General features: G+C 47.0%; 1 protein-coding gene across 7 annotated transcripts in view; it reads right to left on the bottom strand.

Moving 5' to 3' along the window:
- Window positions 1-592: 592 nt before the first annotated feature.
- Window positions 593-19939, bottom strand: part of FAM189A2 (family with sequence similarity 189 member A2) — a 118173-nt gene continuing 98826 nt past the window's right edge. For all 7 annotated transcript variants that reach the window (XM_045042567.1, XM_045042568.1, XM_006939080.5 and 4 more), the window contains 8 exons: window positions 17441-17569; window positions 15493-15600; window positions 15271-15404; window positions 9231-9360; window positions 8983-9061; window positions 7212-7370; window positions 4469-4761; window positions 593-1428 (listed from right to left, as the gene is read on the bottom strand). In XM_045042567.1, coding sequence (XP_044898502.1) covers window positions 1225-1428; window positions 4469-4761; window positions 7212-7370; window positions 8983-9061; window positions 9231-9360; window positions 15271-15404; window positions 15493-15600; window positions 17441-17569 — 1236 coding nt within the window. In that variant the 3' untranslated portion in view covers window positions 593-1224. The remainder of the gene's footprint in view (window positions 1429-4468; window positions 4762-7211; window positions 7371-8982; window positions 9062-9230; window positions 9361-15270; window positions 15405-15492; window positions 15601-17440; window positions 17570-19939) is intronic.

Below are 19939 nucleotides of genomic sequence, written 5' to 3'. Positions count from 1 at the left end.
GCACAGGCAGGGCCCGGCAAGGAAGACAGTCTCTCCTTTTATAGCCTCAGCCCCCAAGCTAAACTATTCTCCAGCTGCACCTGATCTCTTGAAATGTAAATGGATCTGTTACTCCAATTGAAAACTCTTCCGGGGTAGCTCGCGGTTAGCAGGGAAATCCAGCCTGAGGCTCCTCCCACCTCTGCCCTCTCTCCGCTCCCATTGGCCTCTAGCGCTGAGGGTTGCATTGGCCATTCGCTCTTCCTGCAGCAGCCTCCCCTGGCTCTCAAAGTCGAGCCCTGCTCAAACATCAGCTCTTCAAAAAAACCTTCTCTCCCTTCTTCGCACGAATCCCCTGTCTGTAATGACTGATCCGCTGCTCACGGCCCAGCTAGAAGGAAGCCGTTCCCTGAAGCCAGTCAGCCAAGCGCTGGCTGAATGAACGAAGGTCGCGTTGTGATCCCCAGGGGGATGGTGCTTTGGAGATGAAGCCGGTTTGGTGGTCTGCCTGGACCTGAGCAGCTGCCCACCTCTGCTTCAAGTGTTCAGCCCTTCCTAAGGAAAGGCCTAGGTCACCTAGACACGTGCAAATGGTATACACCGAGCCCAGAAGTCCAAAGTACTCATTTTTATTCTCCGCCAGGCCTTAGCCATCTCTAGTTTCGCAAGCACGAGTAAATGGAATCAACAAGACCCTCTCCCAAACGTCTTTCGTTACGATTTGTCACTGAACGAGTTCCCCGTTTTTCCTAAAGAGACTGTGATTTGAGGGTGACCTAAAATGAAGCTTGACAAGTGCAGAAAACATGGGGGTTAATCGTCCTGCCTCTGTGCCCACTGCTCTCCCAGGGAGCAGCGAAAGGCTGCGGGAGCTATCAACAGCGGCCCAGCGGGTCTGTCCTTCCACTGAGGGAGGCACGCGGCGAGGAAGAGAGCCACGGGGCGTGAGGTGGGCAAAGAATCACTAGCCCACTTTCTGCCCAGGTGACCTGGCAGAGGCCTCCAGATCTGTGAATCCAAAAGCCAAAAGCGCCCAGAGGAACCTGCCTGTCCACCCCTGAATACGCTCAGTCAGCAGAACGAGGTGCCGGAGAGGGGGGACAAATGTCCTCCAGCATGCCCCCCCTTTTAAGGAGTTCCCGGAGGGCGCGCCAACTCCCAGCCAGGGGACCCCGTGGTTGGGGATCATTCCTCCTTCCGGGTCCATCTTCCTTCCTGCCCCCCCAGGGGCCTGGCCTCACAGGTTCACAGGACAGTCTCCCGGATGACGCCGATGAGGCTGTGGGGCCGCTCGGCCTCCGCTCGCCGGGGCCTCCTCTGGGCTCTCGGCCTCCCCGCCGGGACGAAGGTGCTGAGGTCCCCGCAGCTCTGCAGGTGCAAGAGTCCAGGCTGTCTCCGGGAGGGTGGCACGTGGGCCCTGGAAGTGCTGGGCTGCAACGGGGCCATGATCTTGGGGAGAAGAAGAGGGTGAGGGACACGTTAAGCTTCACCACATGAGGTCCCTGCAACCGGCCTCCTCTATCCATCCATGCACTCTGTAGCTCAGTTGCTTTGGAAAAGAAAATAGGCTGTTTTCCCCATGTGGAACACAACTGGAATTCACAGAAGCTTTCAACAGACTGCCTCTTTTCTAACGTTCCTACGAAATTCCCCCAATTTTCTATGGTGTCGGCTGCCCACCTGCCTCACTTTACCTCCCGGGTCTCCACGTTTCTGGAGGGGACAGGAGCTGGTGACGTGGATTCCCAGCTCCCCGACAGCCATTGTGACGTGGGGCTGGAGCATCAGTAGTTCTAACAGGAGCCCAGGTGACAGCAATGTGCTTGAAAAGTGAGTAGCTACCAGTCTGGCATGGAGTCCAGCTAATGAGGTTAGAAAATGTCAACCAAAACCAGAGACACTTCCAATCGACCTGACAACCCTTGGATAAAAAACACAATAGACAACATAAAAACTAAGCCACTCTATTTGTAAAAATGTTTCAGAATGGTTCCACTGCTCGATCTGTTTTGCAGTGGAGCACATATGTGACTTTAAACATGTCAGAATAGCACTTACTTCGTAAAATGGCAAAATACAGGGAATTCCTCATCCAATTGGGACTGACGAGGGGAGGATTGTCGGGTAGGTACATGGAAGTTTCCAGAAGCGGCACAGTCATGACTATATGACCTGTAATACTGTTAGTGACTTGAGAAAAACCCAGGTGCTTCATTACTACCTGTGATTGTTCTATCACAAAACAATCACTGGGATGACTTTTTGTCTCATTTGTACCATTCTGAGAGTTAAAAAAAAAATTTTTTTTTTTAATGTTTGACAGAGAGAGAGGGAGAGCGTGAGTGGGGGAGGGGCTGAAAGAGAGGGAGACACAGAATCTGAAGCAGGATCCAGGCTCCGAACTGTCAGCACAGAGCCCGACGCGGGGCTCGAACCCAGGAACAGTAATATCATGACCTGAGCTGAACCCGGACGCTTAACCGACTGATCCACCAGGACACCCCTGTACCATTCTGAGATTTTAAGGTCATGGGAAGAAAATCTCTCCAAGAGATGGGACATTAAATTTTGCTACCATACTGTTATTATATTTGTCCTTCTGGTTAAAAAGAAAACTCCAGCAATCGTAGACGTCAATTGTCATTACGTGTAAATTAGGGCAAGTGGTTTTGACACAGATAAAAATTAAAATGGCTCTAAAAACGCATTCTAGTAATACCAGGAAAAGTAAAAATGTGCAAAGCTGAGTGGAGTCAGAAATAAAAGCTCTCCTTCTGCTTGTCCCTACTTCCTTCTGTCTGGGGAGAGACGTGACATTACAACACATCACCGCTGGGGCCACTCCTGGAAGGATCCAGCAGATGACCCGGAGTCCACTGCAGCAATCCCAGTGCCTGAACTTTTATCCAGACTCGGCACAAAGACCCGGCAGACATTCGCGGTGACAGCATCTGTCGAACTGAAAGTGCTTGTTCTTTTTCCCCAAAGCTGTTTTCCAGAGGAGCTCGTGCAGAAGGTCCACACCAATGGCTTGGCAGATACGCCAGCTCTCACCTCCCTAGGGCTTGGCAGCCTTGCACAAGTGGCTCCAAATGCTTGCTGTTTCTCAGGCTGTCGGGGCTGGACAGAGAGGAGGATGTAGGGAATGACTTCCGGCGTGGGCCCAGGATATGAGGATGTAAATGTCTCCCCTACACAGACACTAACGAGAGCCTGACCCAAGACCACAGGCTGACCATTGGTTTAGAAAACAGCCAACAAGAGGGTCTTCGGTTCACGTACCTGCTCATGTGAGTAATCAGATGTCTCTTCTACTCCCCTGGGTCCCCTGAGGGGTCAGGAGAGAAACTGGCTTCTGTCAAAAGAGGCCAGCAGGTAGAAAGGGGAAACAGAAAGGAAGATGAACAGGGACTTTGTCCGTCTTAACAACTCACCGAGGACCCTGTGGCAACTTCCCTTGGGCCCAGCAGCCCAGTGTATGCGTTGGGCACTTAATGCACACAGACACCGGCAGGCATCACCCGTGAGCCACTGTGCTCTGAGATCTACCATGGCCGCCCCTCATCCAAGGGGCAACAAAGTAAGTGCCTAAAACATAACGGCTTTTAAAAGAGGTGGATAATTAAAGCTGTGACCCGTCCACAGTTCTCATCAGGAGCAAACCCTCTTCGTTCAGAGGCACAGGGGTGGAGACCACCCAGTCCAAGGCTTCACTTTTTTAAAAAATGAGAAAACTGGGGCACCTGGGTGGCTCAGTCAGTTAAGTGTCCAACTCCTGATTTTGGCTCACGTCATGATCTCATGGTTCATGAGTCTGAGCCCCACATCGGGCTCTGTGCTGATAGTGCAGAGCCTGCTTGAGATTCTCTCTGTCTCTCTCTCTCTCTCAAAATGAATAAATACACATTAAATAATCAAATAAAATAGGTAAAAATGAGAAAACGGGCACCCAGATGGATTATATTACGTGCCCAATGTTATCTTTCCACTGGGTGACTTCAGATTAGGGAATTGCCTTGTGGTTTTTAATCTATGCAGAGGAAAAGGCATTTATTCCTTTAAGTCCTATTGGTTTAGATATCTTGCCAATACTTCGTGGGAATATCAACAGCTCCCAGAACGCTGTCAATTTTAAAATTCAGGGATGTCCATCATTGTCACAGGGCTGAGAAACCATGCCCTATCAATCAGTGCCCAGACTCCTTGCTTTTCTGCCCGAGCCGCACCCCTTTCTTTTCCCAGGAGTCCTTCCACGTCCTAGGAAAATCACTTTCTCTCCCTGGGCCAAGGAGCCTGTGGAAAAGTCATCATACCTGAAAAGAAAGTGCTTCAGCTTCTTCTCTCTCCCTCCCCAGACCCCCTAAGAATCCCGATTCCCTTGATACGTGACCAGGAACTTATGTGCCTTGGACTGGAAATCAGAGAAGCTGCCTCAGCTGTCATGGAAACAAGTTCTCCAACTCGCGCCCGAGATGAGTAATAAAACTACCTGTTCGAGGAAGCTGGCACTCGTGATGGCCTCCTCCATGTGCTCCTCGTCAGACTTCAGAACAGATTTAATGTTCTCGACGAGCTCATGGATGTCCGGGGTCATACTGCAGGAGGACTGCTCCAGGAACCTGGCCACCAGCAGCTTGGTGTCCATGTAGGACTTGTAATCTATCAGGGACCGAGGCCGGCATCGCGAGGCTCTGCATCTCAGACCTCTCCTCAAGGTCACCGTGGCCAGCTGTGGTCTTCCCTCTGTCTGCGTGGCAGCTTCACAGCTGAGCACCGGGGCAGCTGTGGGCAGAGACAGACAATATGTGCCCGTTGGCCACGCCCCCGTGAACACACGCCTGGACGGAGACAGTGGGGGCCGCTAAACTTGGCGTGGAAAGCATGTTGCAAATGCCAATGACCATGCACGTCTTGCTTTTCGTCTTGCAGAGGGAAAAGGAAAACAACAACGACGACGACACAAACTTATTCCCTGAAGTTCCAAAAGGACATGTCCCCGAAGCATTTTATTGTGCCACATAAAACACAACCACCAAGCTGAAGACAGATGATAGAGAAGAGCATCCAGAATGCAAACTGCAACAGAGCAACGGTTCCATGGAGTAATGACCGGTAAGTGGGGACGGGTGGCGAGCAGGAAACAGGAAAAGAGATGGCCGGCCCGATGAAAGAATGTTCCAAGGGGCGGGGGGGAAGGTGAAGGTGGCACTTAGACTGAGGAGAGACAAGACTGTGGGATGAATGGAGTGCTCTGCTCCCTGTGACTGTACCTTTGCCCTAAACATCCTCAGGGCATGGTGCTGACTTATGGATGCTCACACCATGGCTGGGAGGTAGCTCTATGGCTGACTATTAAGAAGAGAAAAATCTAGGTGCAGAAAAATCACATGTCATTCTCGAAGTCAACACGTGGCCTGGGAAATCCACCACACGCCCTAATTTCCACAGCTACCTACATCAGAAGGGTTTCAGGACCAGCAGAACATTACTGCACCATCAAGTGGGTGAAGTGAAACTCAGACCTGGTCTCCACGTTTTCGTCAGCCAGCCAGCAGCCCTCAGCGTACACGACACTGGAGAATTGAGTCTGTGAAGGCCTGACAAGCGGGAATTTGATATTCGAGGAAGAAAGGAGGCGGAGGGTGGGAGAACAGGAGGAAGGGGAGCACTCCTTTTCCTCTGGAGAAAAGTAGACATGGGGAGCTCTAAACAGGGGTTAGTGGCATCCTCCAGGCTGCCATGTGCATGGGGAGGTTTTCAGAAATGCTCCCTACACTCATGTGTGAGGATGGTCAGGGACTGCATACTGTCACTGGAAGGCAATCTGGTCCCTTCTACAATTGAGGGCTCCAACAGGTAAACATGTGTCATCCTTGCCCCCGCAGCACTGCAGAATGGGGGAGGGGCTCTGGAAGGATCTCACTAAGCTGTTCAGACAGCCAAGTTCCCGTGGAAGCAGGCAAGTGGCCAGCTCGAGTCCACAACTTGCCAGGTAGGGTAGAGACCCTCTGTGAAATGGGCTTGGGGAGCTGAGGGGCCTGTGGGCTTGCAGAGGTGCTCAGTCCCAGGCGGTGGGACTCCTCCAGCGCAGAAGACAAGAGGAATGTTCCCTCTGGTGCCCACAAGGTCAGTCCAGAGCTGTGGCAAACAACACAGGCTGTCAGAGGGACAGAACCAACACTACAAGTGGGGGGAGGACAACACGGGGCCCCAGAGAGAGCAGGGGGAGAGCGTTTGCAAAGTCGTATTTGCATCGAGCTTCAGGAGAGCGGAGGCTACTTGTTAGAACAGGTCACCGAAAGAAGCCTGTACTGGTGGCCTTACAGTTTCACTGTCTTCCTTTATTTCCTTTATTTTTTACCATCTTCCACAATGAAGAGCTATTTGGTATTCACGTATTCAGGTATTCACGTATCCAGAAAAAGGACTCAATGTTCTTTAAATTTTTAAAAATTTTTAAGTTTGGGGGGTGCCTGGGTGGCTCAGTTGGTTGAGCATCTGACCTCGGCTCAGGTCATGATCTCTCAGTTCATGGGTTCGAGCCCCACATCGGGCCCTCTGCAGTCAGTGTGGAGCCCACTTTGGACTCTCTGCCTCCCTCTCTCTGCTCCTCCTCTGCCCACGTGTGCCCATTTGCATGCACTCTCTCAAAAATAAATAAACGTTAAAAAAAACTTTACTTAAAAATTTTTAATTAAAAAAATTTTTTTGATTTAAAATTATTCAAATAACATCTATACACAAACTCAAAATGGAGAGGGAGAAAACTGGAGTGAGTCTCACTCTGTCTAAAGTTCTCAAAACAAGCCAGATTTAAATAACTCAAGCACTCATACACAGTAAAAAAAAAAAAAGATAAATCAAAGGAGAGGGGGTAAAAAAATACAGCCCTTTAACTTTTTCCTTCAGAGAGAAGGTTTATTTCCACAGGACTGTGAGCACCCAGAAATCAGAGTCAGGTTTGCATTGTTTTCTTCACATAGTAGCACTCCACGGTCATGTGCAACCAAATGCTTTTGCTAACAATGACTTGAAAAACTCAATACCAGTCCTAAAAGATGGGGCAGATATATCTTCCTAATGTGCATGCAGAATATCTTATTTTCCCAAGACCTCTTAACCTCTTTCTAGACATCTCTTAAACTGCCCCCACCCAACCCCCAGCTTTCACCAGGCACCTTTGGGCAAACACGTGCACGGGGCCCTGCAAGTAGCTTGGGGAGTGCCATCACCTCTCTCAGCGGAATGATGGAGCACAGGGTCGCTCCTGGATCTCGCCCTCAGCTGCGGCGGGGCTCTCCGGCTTCCCGCAGGACGCAGCTGGTTTGCATCGGGCGCTGACACGGATCCACTTTCTTCTCCAGGTATGTTAGGACTGTCCCCACCTGATTCTTTTAAAAAAAAAAAAAAAGAGAGAGAAACGCACATTATTTCACCAGCTGCCGCCTTCAAAATGTTGGGCAGGAAACACCTGTGAGCCCCAACCTGTAGGGGCAGGAAAATACAGTGAACAACATTTGCTTCGGCTCCCGGCCCAGTGAGTTTTTACTTCCCAGCACTGTGGGAACTGCCGCCTCTCCAAACCATCCCTCCACACCTAAAACAAGCAAACAAAAAACTTTAAGTCAAAGAGCACAGCAAAATAAAGAAGCCATTCCAAAATGTCAGGGTGTGTGTGTGTGTGTGTGTGCGTGTTTGTTTTCCTAAGAGTGTTAGAATCTTCTCCAGGGAAAGCTCCTGGCCGCTTTCCCCGTTTCTGAGAATTCAGGGTGAGCTTGCGTGGGTGGAAGTACATGCCTGCCCGGGGAAGGTGACTGTGAGGGCTGCAGACCAAAGGCAGAAAGACGAGGCATTTGCACGGCCCAGAGTGGAGGCCACGCTCGGGAACTCCTGAAAGCCAAGAGAAAGAGCCAGGGCCGCTGAGCAGATAGGTAAAACCACTCAAGAAACAGGTGACTTCTGCTCAGGATGACCAAATCACGTCATTTGTGAGCCTGAGTGTGGTCTGGGCAACTTTTTTTAAGAAGTGGAAGAATCCCAAACATGCTTAGGAGAGAGAACGCAGCTGCATTATTCGAAGATGGAAGGTGAGCAGAACAGAGACCTGTTCCAAACGGCGCCACTGAAAATTCACCTCCGTCGAAAATAGCTACACTTGATCCATTATTTATCACCACTGCCATTTTGTGCTGGTGGACAGTTTTCTGGGCCATTTAAAACCTCTCCAAAGAAAGAAAGAAAGCTGTAACAGTGTTCCCTTAAAGGACAAGGATAGCTGTAAACTGACTCTAGCGTTTTGAGGCAGGACTGAAAATCAACATTCACTCTGTGTGAAGGCACTGTGACATAGACCCTAGGTTAAAAATGACAGCGCAATCTCACAGAAAATCATCCTGAAATCAACAAAACTCCTTTTTCCCTTTAAAAAGAGCCCAGCTTATTTTAACAGGAGAAAGAAAATCTGAGATGGGAAAACATGGGACTGCCAAATTATAATCTATAATCCATTTCACAGGGCGAAGAGCCTTGTTACTCCTCAAAGATTCTTCTTATAATTTTTTTTGTCATGTTTATTTTTAAGAGAGGGAGCCAGACACAGAGAGGGAGCCAGACACAGCATGCGAGCAGGGGAGGGGCAGAGAGAGAGGGAGACACAGAATCCCAAGCAGGCTCCAGGCTCTGAGCTGTCAGCACAGAGCCCGATGCAGGGCTTGAACCCATGAACTGTGAGATTGTGACCTGAGCCGAAGTTGGACATTTAACCGACTGAGCCAGCCAGGCACCCCACTCCTAAAAAAATTCTAAGGATATCTTTATTTCTGTTTACATAGTATCTCCCACTTGCCAACCCTAATTGTTGACAGTACTTTTACACCTGGACAAAGGATACAGTGTGGACCATTGGCTCCAAGGTATCTGACCCCCAACAAAGTATCATATAGGTCACCATTTTGTATCTTACGCTACTGAACCCTGAGTTTGAGCAGTGATAATGTTTATTACCTTGAGTCACTGGCATGCAGATTGGCTCCAAGGGGCTCATGGCACCTTCTGATCCTTCCGGCATGTGGAATGAAGATCCCTATGTCACAGGAGAAAAGAGGGTTATCTGGTGATACTCAACCCCACCCCCATCTGGACTCCACTGAACTTCAAAGCAAGTGCAGGGCCCGGTCTCCCACCATTCTCTGTGCCCCATGCTGCACCTCCTACTAGCAGTCAAGGTACCAAGGAGAAACTATAGACTGTACCTGCTCCTGGTCCGTCTGGCTCACCACAGCCTCATAGGGAGGCGGGGGGTCCAAAGGACAGAACACTTCCACACCTTTGATTCGCGCTCCGTAGATATGTGGGAGTGGAATAACATCAGGACCGACCATCCTAGAAAAAGCATCTTGGCATCAGGAAGCAGATTCTACGGGAATTCTGCGCATCTGACAGCAGCTGCAACTAACTGCATGGTGGCCTTTGCCCGTGGAGGGTTATCCACTGACAGCGTGGATGACCCCTCACTCCTCCATGACCATCTCCCGGCCCTGGAGCAGGGGATAGTCTAAACTGCTCTCCGATGGAAAGCCCAGAGTTTCTTAGGCAAGTGCAATGCCATCATTCCTTTTATGATTTTCAATGTTTTTACTTATTTTTGAGAAAGAAAGAGACACAGCAAGTCAGGGAGGGGTGGAGATAGAGAGAGACACAGAATCTAAAGCAGGTTCCAGCACAGAGCTGACAGCACAGAGCCTGATGTGGGGCTTGAACTTAACAAACCATGAGATCATGACCTGAGCCGAAGCCACGTGCTCAACCGACTAAGCCACCCAGGTGCCCCTGCCATCATTCCTTTTAAATCCAAAGCAAGCCATAATCCCAAAGACAGAAAGCAGGTTAATGGCTGCCAGGGGCTGGGGGGAGGGGATTGGGGCATAACTGCTCAGTGGGTACCAGCCTCCCTGGAGGTGATGAGATCACTGCAGAACCAGATGGGGGTGGAGGTTGCACAACATGGTGACTGTACCAAATGCCACTCAATGGTACGCTTTCCAATAGTTCTACTCATGTTATGAGAATGTCACCTCAATGAAAGACAAAAACAAAACTAGGGACTCAGGGAAGCTCAATTATTTCTTACATTAGGATACGACAAGATTTCTTGCCTGGGCTTCCCTAATGTCTGATTCATGGAAACTCACTCATGGAAACTCACTGTTTGTTAAATAGTTGAAGGGATGAATTAATTTTTCCAGAAAAGCGAGCGACATCACAGCTCAAAGACAAAGCAGTGTACTTCAGGAGTCACAGAGTAACCCATCTTAAATGTAGTCAGTCAACAAACACTGACTGAGCACTTGCTTCATGCCAGGCACTGTGGCTTTTGTCCTGTGAGTGAGGGGCCCTCCAAAGCAAATAAATGAAGAAACAGGGGCGCCTGGGTGGCTCAGTCAGTTGAGAGTCCGACTTCGGCTCAGGTCATGATCTTGCAGTTGACAAGTTCGAGCTCCGTGTCAGGCTCTGTGCTGACAGCTCAGAGCCTGGAGCCTCCAGGGATTCTGTATCTCCCTCTCTCTCTGCCCATTGCCCACTCATGCTCTGTCTCTCTCTGTGTCAAAAATAAATAAACATTAAAAAAAATTTAAATGAAGAAACAAATCTCAAGATTTTCTGCCTGTGTTCGTAAAAAACTACACACACACACACACACACACACACACGCAAAAAGGTTGTAAAGAACCTAAATTGTAAAATGGTAGCTTAAAATACACAGACTCTTGTACCTGTTGACCAAACTTCAAGTTATAAAATAAATAAGTCCTACGGATATAATACACAGCAGGGTGACTGCCGTTAATACTATTGTATTGCATATTTGAACGTTGCTAAGAGAGTAAACCCTAAAAGTTCTCAACCCAAGAAAAACAATCCTGTTACTATGTGTGGTGATTTACCACGGTGATCACTCCACAATATACACAAATACTGAATCATTATGCTGTACACCTGAAGCTAATAGAATGTTCTAGGTCAATTATATCTCATTCTTTAAAAGACACAAGGAAGACCAGAACATCTGTACTCAGGCTGTGGAGTATTAGAGAATGAAAATAAGAGACAGGAGCAATAGTTGAACATCTGTTCTTGAAATGTGAAAATGGGACATAACCTGAAGAGACTGGTGATAGATTCTGGGCCAGCTGCATGCAGGGCCTGCTTTTCTCAGAAAGGTGCTCTGGGGGGTTACAGTTGTTTCATTTTATTCCTGTGCCCACTCTGGTGGAGGAAAAAAGTTGAAAAACATGTGATGTTCTTTTTTCCTAACGATACAACCAGTGAACAAGGAGGCTCATTTCACTCAGTGAGCCCTAGGGACTCCTTCTGTCCTCTCCAGAACAATCTTTCCTGTACTCCCAAATCCCTCAGCCAGCTCCCCCTGTGTTTCTTTTTTTTTTTTAAGTTTATTTATTTTTGAAAGAGACAGACACAGCATGGGTGGGGGAGGGGCAAACGGTTGGGGGGGGAGCGGGGAGGGGAGACAGAGAGAGAGAGAGAGAGAGAGGGAGAGAGGGAGAGAGGGAGAGAGAGAGAGAGAGAGAGAGAGAGAGAATCCCAAGCAGGCTCCATGTTGCCAGCATACAGCTCGATGTAGGGCTTGAACCCACGAAACCTCGAGATCATGACCTGAGCCAAAACCAAGAGTGAGACGCTTAACCAACCGAGCCACTCAGGCGCCTGCCTCCCCTTGTGTTTCTTCACTGCAGCGTCCTCCCCAGGAAGGTGACTACCCCCAGCTTTGCCAATTTGTTTGTTAGCTCTGGTGGTCTTTTGTTTGATATTCCCCACCCAGTGGCTACCTGTATGTTCACAGAGAAGAGAGGTCTTGCTTGGGGCCAAGAGGTCAAACCGACCTCCATTTTAAATCTTAAACTCTTCAAGAAGAAAAACTAGGGGGAAAGGGGGCACATTTTCTCTAAATTGACTGCAAATGAATGGCTTCTTATGGTGGTTACTATAATGACCAAGAAAGCCTCTGTTTGATAGAAGATGCTTCTAGAGGAAAAAAGGAAAGTTCCTTTCTTATTAAATAGTTTTAATAAGAAAGTTCCTTTCTTATTAAATAGTGGGTACACAGGGATCTGGGGAGGGAAGCAGGTCTGCTATGACCTGGCAGGTTTTCTCCTGATCCCTCGTTGCTCCTGACCCCAGCTAGGGAGTAGAATCACCCGGGGAGGTTTGCAAACTATGGAAGGCCCAGGCCTCACCTCTAGAAAGTCTGCTCTAATTGCCTGTGGTGGGGCCCATACAGATAAAGAGATTTTTGTCTCTTAAAAATCAGCTAAGCAGCCATGTGACACCACAGCTGAAGAAGGAATCTGGGGCTCAGAAATGGTAAGAGATCCCCCAAGGGCAGCCTGGTAACAGACTCCAGAGTTTGGGCTCTTTCAAGTTCATCCCAAACTCTCCATGAAGCCTTCACTACTGAAGGTAGACAGAAAACCCCAACAGACCATGCCAAATGCATTCTGCTTTACGTTGACCACTAGGCCTTGAGAACTCAGGCAAGGGTCATACAGCAACTCATGCGACCAAAGAGTGGTCCTCCCCTGTGTCCTGGAACAGTGATGTGGACGCCAGGCAAGGGTGCACTGAGCACCGAGTCGCCCACCAGCACAGCCTGGCTCCACTTGAGTTTGGGTTTTGAACTTCATTAGGAAAGGAAATGAGCTTGTTATGTTTACCACCAAGAAACAAATTGCCCGTGTTCTGCTTTCTATAATCTTAAGTTTTCCGTAACACATTACATCACCATGGTTCAACTAGGTCCACAGTCACGGAATAGGTCAGAAGCTCTGCTTCTTGACTCCTGGCTCCAGCCAATTTCTGAGGATGGGGGGCTCCCCGGGGTGACGGAAGAAGAAGACGCAGCCCCTGCTGCCCTTACAAATCAAGTCACGAGACAGAAACCCATCTTTGCACGGAAACCTTCACTGCAATCAGGTTTCTGTTTATGACGGTAATTTGAGAAGCCCTTTCTCAGGGAGGTACCAAATGCACGAAGTGGTTGTATTTATAGAAGTTAAATAAATAAACTTCTCTGAGAGGTCATGATATCTTACAGGAAGTGGGAGCTTCCATTGTGTGAAAACTCTTAACCGGTTGTGGAAATACTAAAGAAAACATTCATCAATCTTCTTGCCTGCCTGCTTACAAGAAAGAAAATTACCAGTTAAAGTTGAACAGCTAGTGTCTATAAGGTAGATAGCTAAAAATCTAGCAAAGTCGGCCAAATTTAAGAATGCTTTTGATACAATATGTATGCAAAGGTGAATACATTTAGCCGTTTTAGTAAGGAAAGTGGACTGCCCTCTGATATTGGGAGAATTGCAGAAAATAAGGGTGTTTGCCCATTGGAGATATGATCTCGGCCTCCAGGTATATACTTCAGGCCCAGCAGAGTCTTCTTTCTCACAGGGATGGGTTACTTTAACACCCCCCTCCATGTTCCTTCTGGCAAGTTCTGAAAGGCAAAGCTCTTGAGGAGATGCTTGTCTGGATTTGGAGAGGACAGTCTCAGGACTCAGAGGGGCAAATCCAGGGATGCACCCAAAGGTGGATATACCCACATTGATAAGCATTACTATGGAGGAACTGATAAGAGAAATGGAAGAGAGGGGAAGGGAAGTGGGGAGGGGCACTGCTGGACAGCAGGACTCCAACACCCGCATGAGTCACTTTCCCTTTCTGCCACCGCAGGAAATTAAATCTGTCTGCTGCCTCCTCGTAGGTCAACCAAGGGCTCACCCACAATATCAGAAAGCCAATTAATTCTTCTTCCTGAAGAGGGCATTTCTCTTCCCAACCATGAAATAGCAGGCATTTTCTACGGCCTTCCAATATGTCCACTGCACACAGCCTGAAACTGGGCTACAGTATGAGCAAATGTGTTCTACGTGCACAAGGAATATGTGTTCTATTGCTCTGTCTCTCTGGCCCCTGTAATTCTTGGCTCATTTCCTAAAAGACTAGGGAAGTCATCCTAGCCCCCGAAGCTTTGACATTCCAGCACACCACCCCTTGAACAACAGGGAGGCTGAGCTGTCCTCCGTGCACCCAGAAGCTGTCCCCTCCAGCTTTGTGGCCATCCCTACCTGCCTCCAGGTGGGTGAGCAGAGGAAGGCATGGAGATGGGGTTTAGGTACAACTCTGAGCGACACGGCAGGAAGACAACCCACTGAAAAGAACATTAACGGCATCTGTGTAGGGGCTCCCACTGGTGACCTATTTCAAAGCCACATGTGGCTACCCTGAGCATTAGAAAATGAATTTCCAAAAACCTCAAGCCTGGCACCAAATTTGACAACTCTCCTTTGTGTACCTTGGGGATTAAAAGTAGAAATTCCTGGCCCTCTGAATATTGAGCTAAAGACGCCAGTCTTATAGAATTCAGAGATTTTTCTTTTGGAAGCTTAAATATAGTTTGCTTATCCTTTAAATTCAGCTTAAGATCACTTCATCCAGAAAGCCAACTCTGGCTGGCTGACTCTGCCTTCAAGCTCTCTGCAGCCCATTCACGATCATGGGTTATGTGGGCCTCCTCTGTGCACCCAAATCTCTCTCTTGAGATCTACTATGATCCTTGCAATACTCCTCCATAATGACCCAGACTCTGAGCTATGGAGAGGGGAAGAAGGTGGATCTAACTCATTCGGAATGTCAATAACCCAGCATGGTGATTAGGAAGCAGCCGAGGACTGATTAAATGTTTGTTGAATGAATAAATGAAGTCAATCTTTAAAGAGGTATAATTCTAGAAGTCGCTACCAACCAGAAAAACACATGCAGCATTTCTTTCTGCAAATAGTTATTCCTGAGATTTAAGAAACAAACGATAAATTTTGAGCTAGAATTTGAAAAAGAAAATAAGCATGGTGTCTATTTTTTCTAGACTAGGGAGATGTCATGAATAATTAATCTTTTTTTAATGGCTGGGAAGAATGTCATGATTTGGGAACCTGCTGATGGTGTTATAATGAACATCGATTTGGCCTGTGCGTGTTTCCAGGGCAACGGCAGCTCTCAATCTTGTCACATTATAGCAGCCATCTCACTGGGTGTCAGTTTTCCTGGGAAGCTAATGGAAGTGGAAAAAGCGTACCCTTAGGTCAAGGTGTGACTTTTCTTTGGTTTGGCGTGGTTTATCAGACAAAAGGGCAGGGTGGGGGGGATAGAAAATCCTGGAAAATAACACAATCCTCCATGAGTCCTCACAGAGAGCTGGGGTGGGGGCACCCAGGCTACCTGCGGTTCATCCGGGGTGTGCACGAGTAAAATGTGGCGAAGTAGGAAGGCGGGGGCACTGGCGGCACGAAATCATCGGGGTCTGGGATCCGTCCATGTTCTTCCACCTCTTCGACAGAAATCTGGGACTCATCCTAATGAAACAGCACCTTGGTTAGTCAACGACCTTTGCTACAAAGGCTCAGTGCAACACAGTCCTGGTGTCCCCGTGTCTGGACTTACGATGCAGGATCTTCGGGCTGCAAATATCTGGAGGTAGCGAAGGGCAGCTGCCACCAAGCAGACGGTGGTGGTCAGGGCGTTCAAGGCACACAGGGCGAAAAGAACTTTCTAGAACAGGGAAATAATAACACCACCGAGTACTTCAAAGCTGATGACCAGAAGGCAATATCAAAACTTTAAAAAATAATAATAGTAATGTCCCAACAAGGCGATTCTCATGAGAAAAACCACGCAAAGGACTTTGACGTTTGGCTTATGGTAAGTGCCAGATAAATGCTGGTTATTATTAGGACTCTCAGGCAGTAATGTATACTTCTTAATTTTAAAAACTGATCTCGGAAGCTTGCTGTCCCCAAAAGCCCTAGGATTACGATTTTTCTTTTTGCAAGCATCAGAATGTGGTCTGGAAACGTTCCTTCCAGGAGAGCAGCTGAGTGTCGGTTCTGAAGGTGGGGTCCTCAATGATAGCGGTTCCCAGCCTCCCCCTCCTGCAGCCTCCCGGCAGGAAAGCGTGCTGTTTAATCTGTGGCCACAGATTCTATTTCAGGAGCGACCGGCTGGGCTGCCCTGGGCACCTAACTATGACAACGCAGGGGGGCAGGCCAGCCAGAGTGTAAATAGGGCGTCTCTTCTCTAAACACGTCTCAAAATAGCAGGAAAGGCAATTCCAGAAGTTTCTGTTGCCACAGTCCTGGCTCCTTAGCGAGGCTTTCCCCAAGAGGGTTTGTGGCTCGGAAAGTTTGGGGGTGACTCAGCTACCAGAAAACCAAGAAGCCAAAGAAAGAAGGCCATTTTCACACTCTACACAATTCAGAGAGCTGGCAGCTGAGAGATCCCTCCTTTGAACAAAAAATAAACCCAAAAGAAAGATCTGAAGAAAGCCCGTCTGTCAGTGAGGGATTATCCAAAAGCTAATACCTCAGGGTTCACCAACTGATCTTGTCACTCACGGGACTAGTGGCCTTGCTTAAGTCAGGACAAAACTTCCATCCAATTCCCTAAGAAAGGGTAATTCTGAACTCCTCTCTGCAACTGGAATCATTTATTTTTAATCTCTCAGTTACTATAGTTGCAGCCTATTAAACAAGAGGTAAGGTGCTTGAATTTCTCTTGCATTTACTAACGGATATCTCTCCCAAGCCTATGTGTCCTGGCTGAACATCACCCAACAGCCCGCAGGACTCGATGAAGCCAACAAAGGAGCATCAGTACAAGGACAAATGGGCATGCAGTTTAAACGTTTTGCTCAAGGCCGGGGCACCTGGTGGGCTCAGCTCATACAATATGCAACTCTTGATCTCAGGTTCGTGAGTTCAAACCCCACATGTGTGTGGGCCTACTTGAAATATAAAATAAAAGCCGGGGCACCAGAGTGGCTCAGTCAGTTAAGCATCTGACTTCAACTCAGGTCATGATCTCACAGTTCATGAGTTCGAGCCCCTCATCGGGCTCTGTGCTGACAGCTCAGAGCCTGGAGCCTGTTTTGGATTCTTTATCTCCCTCTCTCTCTGCCCCTCCCCTGCTTACATTCTGTCTTTCTCCCTCTCAAAAAATAAACATTAAAAAAAAGTTAAAAAATATAAAATAAAGGCTTTGCTAAAAGCTACATCATATATGTGTAGTTGCATCGTGTGTGGTATGGATATACATGTACATAAATATATATACATACATATGTATATATTTAGGCTTCTTTACATTTTTCGCTATCTTATAATTCTTGAACACAAAGAAAGCCATCCATTCGTAATTTAAGAGACACACAGTAATCTGCGCTTTTTCCTGAACTCAGTTCTGTCCCTGGGTCATTGATGAGGGTTGGCTCCTATCTGCATTCAGCAGCCCAATTATTGGAGGGAGGTAACAGGGTAGGAATATTTCAAGTAACTTTGCCTTCTTGGGGGCTCTATAGCCTATTTACTGATGAGGGTCGAATCCATTCGAGTACCTTGAGTAGCAGGTGAACAGCATTACAAGGCTGAACCGGAAAGAGTTTCAAGGCATTTTCTTTGTCTGTGCATTTGGCTGGTTGAAATTCTTCACAACAGAAGCAAATCTTGCCTTCGCCTAAGTCCACCTTAAAGGGGAAAAGGCAGAACAACAATCTGATTATTGAGAATGAATACACAGGCTACCCTGGAGCACCAATCCTGCAGAATGAGATATGGTGAGGTCCCATGCCAGGCAGTACCTGTATCAGTCAGGGTAGGCTAGGGTATGCTGTTGTAACAACAAGGTTATTTCTTGAATATTCTGCATGCCCATTGCAGGTCAGCCGGGGGCTCTGGTCATCATATTCCATTAGGGACCTTGGTTGATGGACCACCCACCACCTCGAGATTAATGATCACTATGCCAGAGGTGGAGAACACACAATAAAACGCACACTGGCACTTAAAATAGGGTTGCCGGGAAAATATTGGACACACAGTTAAATTCAAATCCAGATAAACAACATCATTGTTTAGTATAATTATGTCCTAAAATATTGCATGAGAAATGTTTATAAAACATTATACAAAAACAAAAACGTATCAGCTGTTCATTTGACATTTAAATTTAATTGGGTGCCCTGTGTTTTTAACTTGCTAAGTCTCGTAACTCTAGCCTAAATCTTCCTCTTGGAAATGACACTCCTCGCTTTAGCTCACATTTCATTGCCAAAACAAATCTTATGGCTCTACCTAACTCCAAGTGGGTAGGGAAATTTAAGCTATCATGTGCCTATAAGAAACACAGGGTATATTTGGTGAATGGTATCCCCAAACCACATAGACTTAACGAGATCTCTCAGCTGACATCTTCAATGTGGTCACAGGTTCTAGCTTTCTTTATTTGAAGTGATAACATCAGAGATGAGTAATCTCATATTTATAGTGAAATGTTTGGCAAACTTTTGGCCATATTTCTAAGTTCCCCTTGAATCAAGTTATGAAAATATGCAAAACCTGATGTTGGCTAATTAAGACCCATAATTTAGGAGCCAAAATTCATACTTAACTTCCTCTGCCTCTTGAGCTGTTAGAGTTGGCTGTTAAATTTTGGCTAAAAGGAAGAGACATACCTTTTTCATACTTGTTAGATTAATTAGGTAGCTTCAACATCACTAGCTGCAAAATTCTTTAGTAATCTTTAATAACTGAACATCTACAGTGTTTTAGTTACTTAAGGGGAAATACGAGTCTTCTTTCTTATTGAATTAAGATTTTTACCTTCTAACCAAACTCACCCTGTAGCTACCCTCCTGTAACAAATTCGTGGTACTTGAAAACATAGTTCCTTTTAATACATGTTGACTATGAAGCGAAGGGAAAAATGTCCATTGATGATTACACACGTTAATAGACACATTATTTTTTGGTTTGGTTTTCTCTTTCTTGGATGTGAAATTTACATGCACACACACAAAATGTACACACAAATCTTAAGCACGCCATTTGCAGAATTTTAAGTAACGCATAACCCCTGTGCATCCCAAATCCTTATCAACATAGAGAACATAGAATCAGCAGAGGAAGTTTTATCATGCCCTTCCCCATCAATCCCTGCCCCCACCCTCCTACAGGCAAACACTGTTTTGATTTTTTTCCACACAGATTAATTTTGCCTCTTCCAAAACTCCATGGATTCTGTAACATTTTTTATTCTCTGTCCTTAAACCACAGTGAAAGGGATGCATTATTATATCAAACACTTAAATTCTGCCTCAGATACAAAAAATTACAGTAACTAGAGTTACCTGGATGGACCCTATCCATTCATTTCCACTTGGTGTCTGTCCTTTCCTGGTTTGTCCACAGAGACTCTTGTCTTAACAATGTCCCCACACCTAGATCCACAACATACCCCGCAGACGCACATAGAAGCAAAAGGCTGTCTGTGTTTGAATTTTTCTTCCACTGTCTCACATGTCTGAAGGTACATCCTGCTGCTAATATCTGCACTCAATTTTTGCCTTCTAAGGGAAAACTACTGTGGCCATTCAGACAGGAGTTCTCTAGGCAGAGTCTGGGTGGGGGGATTTTATTTCCTCTGAGGGATCAACGGCTTTCTCTCAGCCCCTCTTCATAATTAGCAATAGTCCTTACACTGGGCTAAATTCAGCTGGGAAGTATTACTCCCAGGGAGCTGCTTCCCTCAAAGTCTCCAGCTGAGAAGTCCCTGATTTACTACTAACAGTACTTTTTAGTAGTTACAAATAAGCAGCTATTAGAGTTGCTACATTCTGCTTATGTACACGAGGCTCTCTTCTTCCCAAACACCAACCAAGCTCAACCAAGTTCACTTTTTCAGCACGATGCAGTGTGGTTTCTATTTCTTATACTTATGTAAGCCTCAAAATCCTACCTAAGGATTCTGCCTCCCTCAGGTAATACTAGGTGTCATCTTGCAAAGTACTCCCCTCCCCCTCAAGTCCATTCTTGATACAAGGCATTCAAGTTAAGAG

Source organism: Felis catus, chromosome D4 (assembly GCF_018350175.1).
Source record: "Felis catus isolate Fca126 chromosome D4, F.catus_Fca126_mat1.0, whole genome shotgun sequence".
NCBI lineage: Eukaryota > Metazoa > Chordata > Mammalia > Carnivora > Felidae > Felis > Felis catus.
The sequence above is the reverse complement of the archived record's forward strand: the minus strand, read 5'-3'. Positions and strand labels throughout refer to the sequence as shown.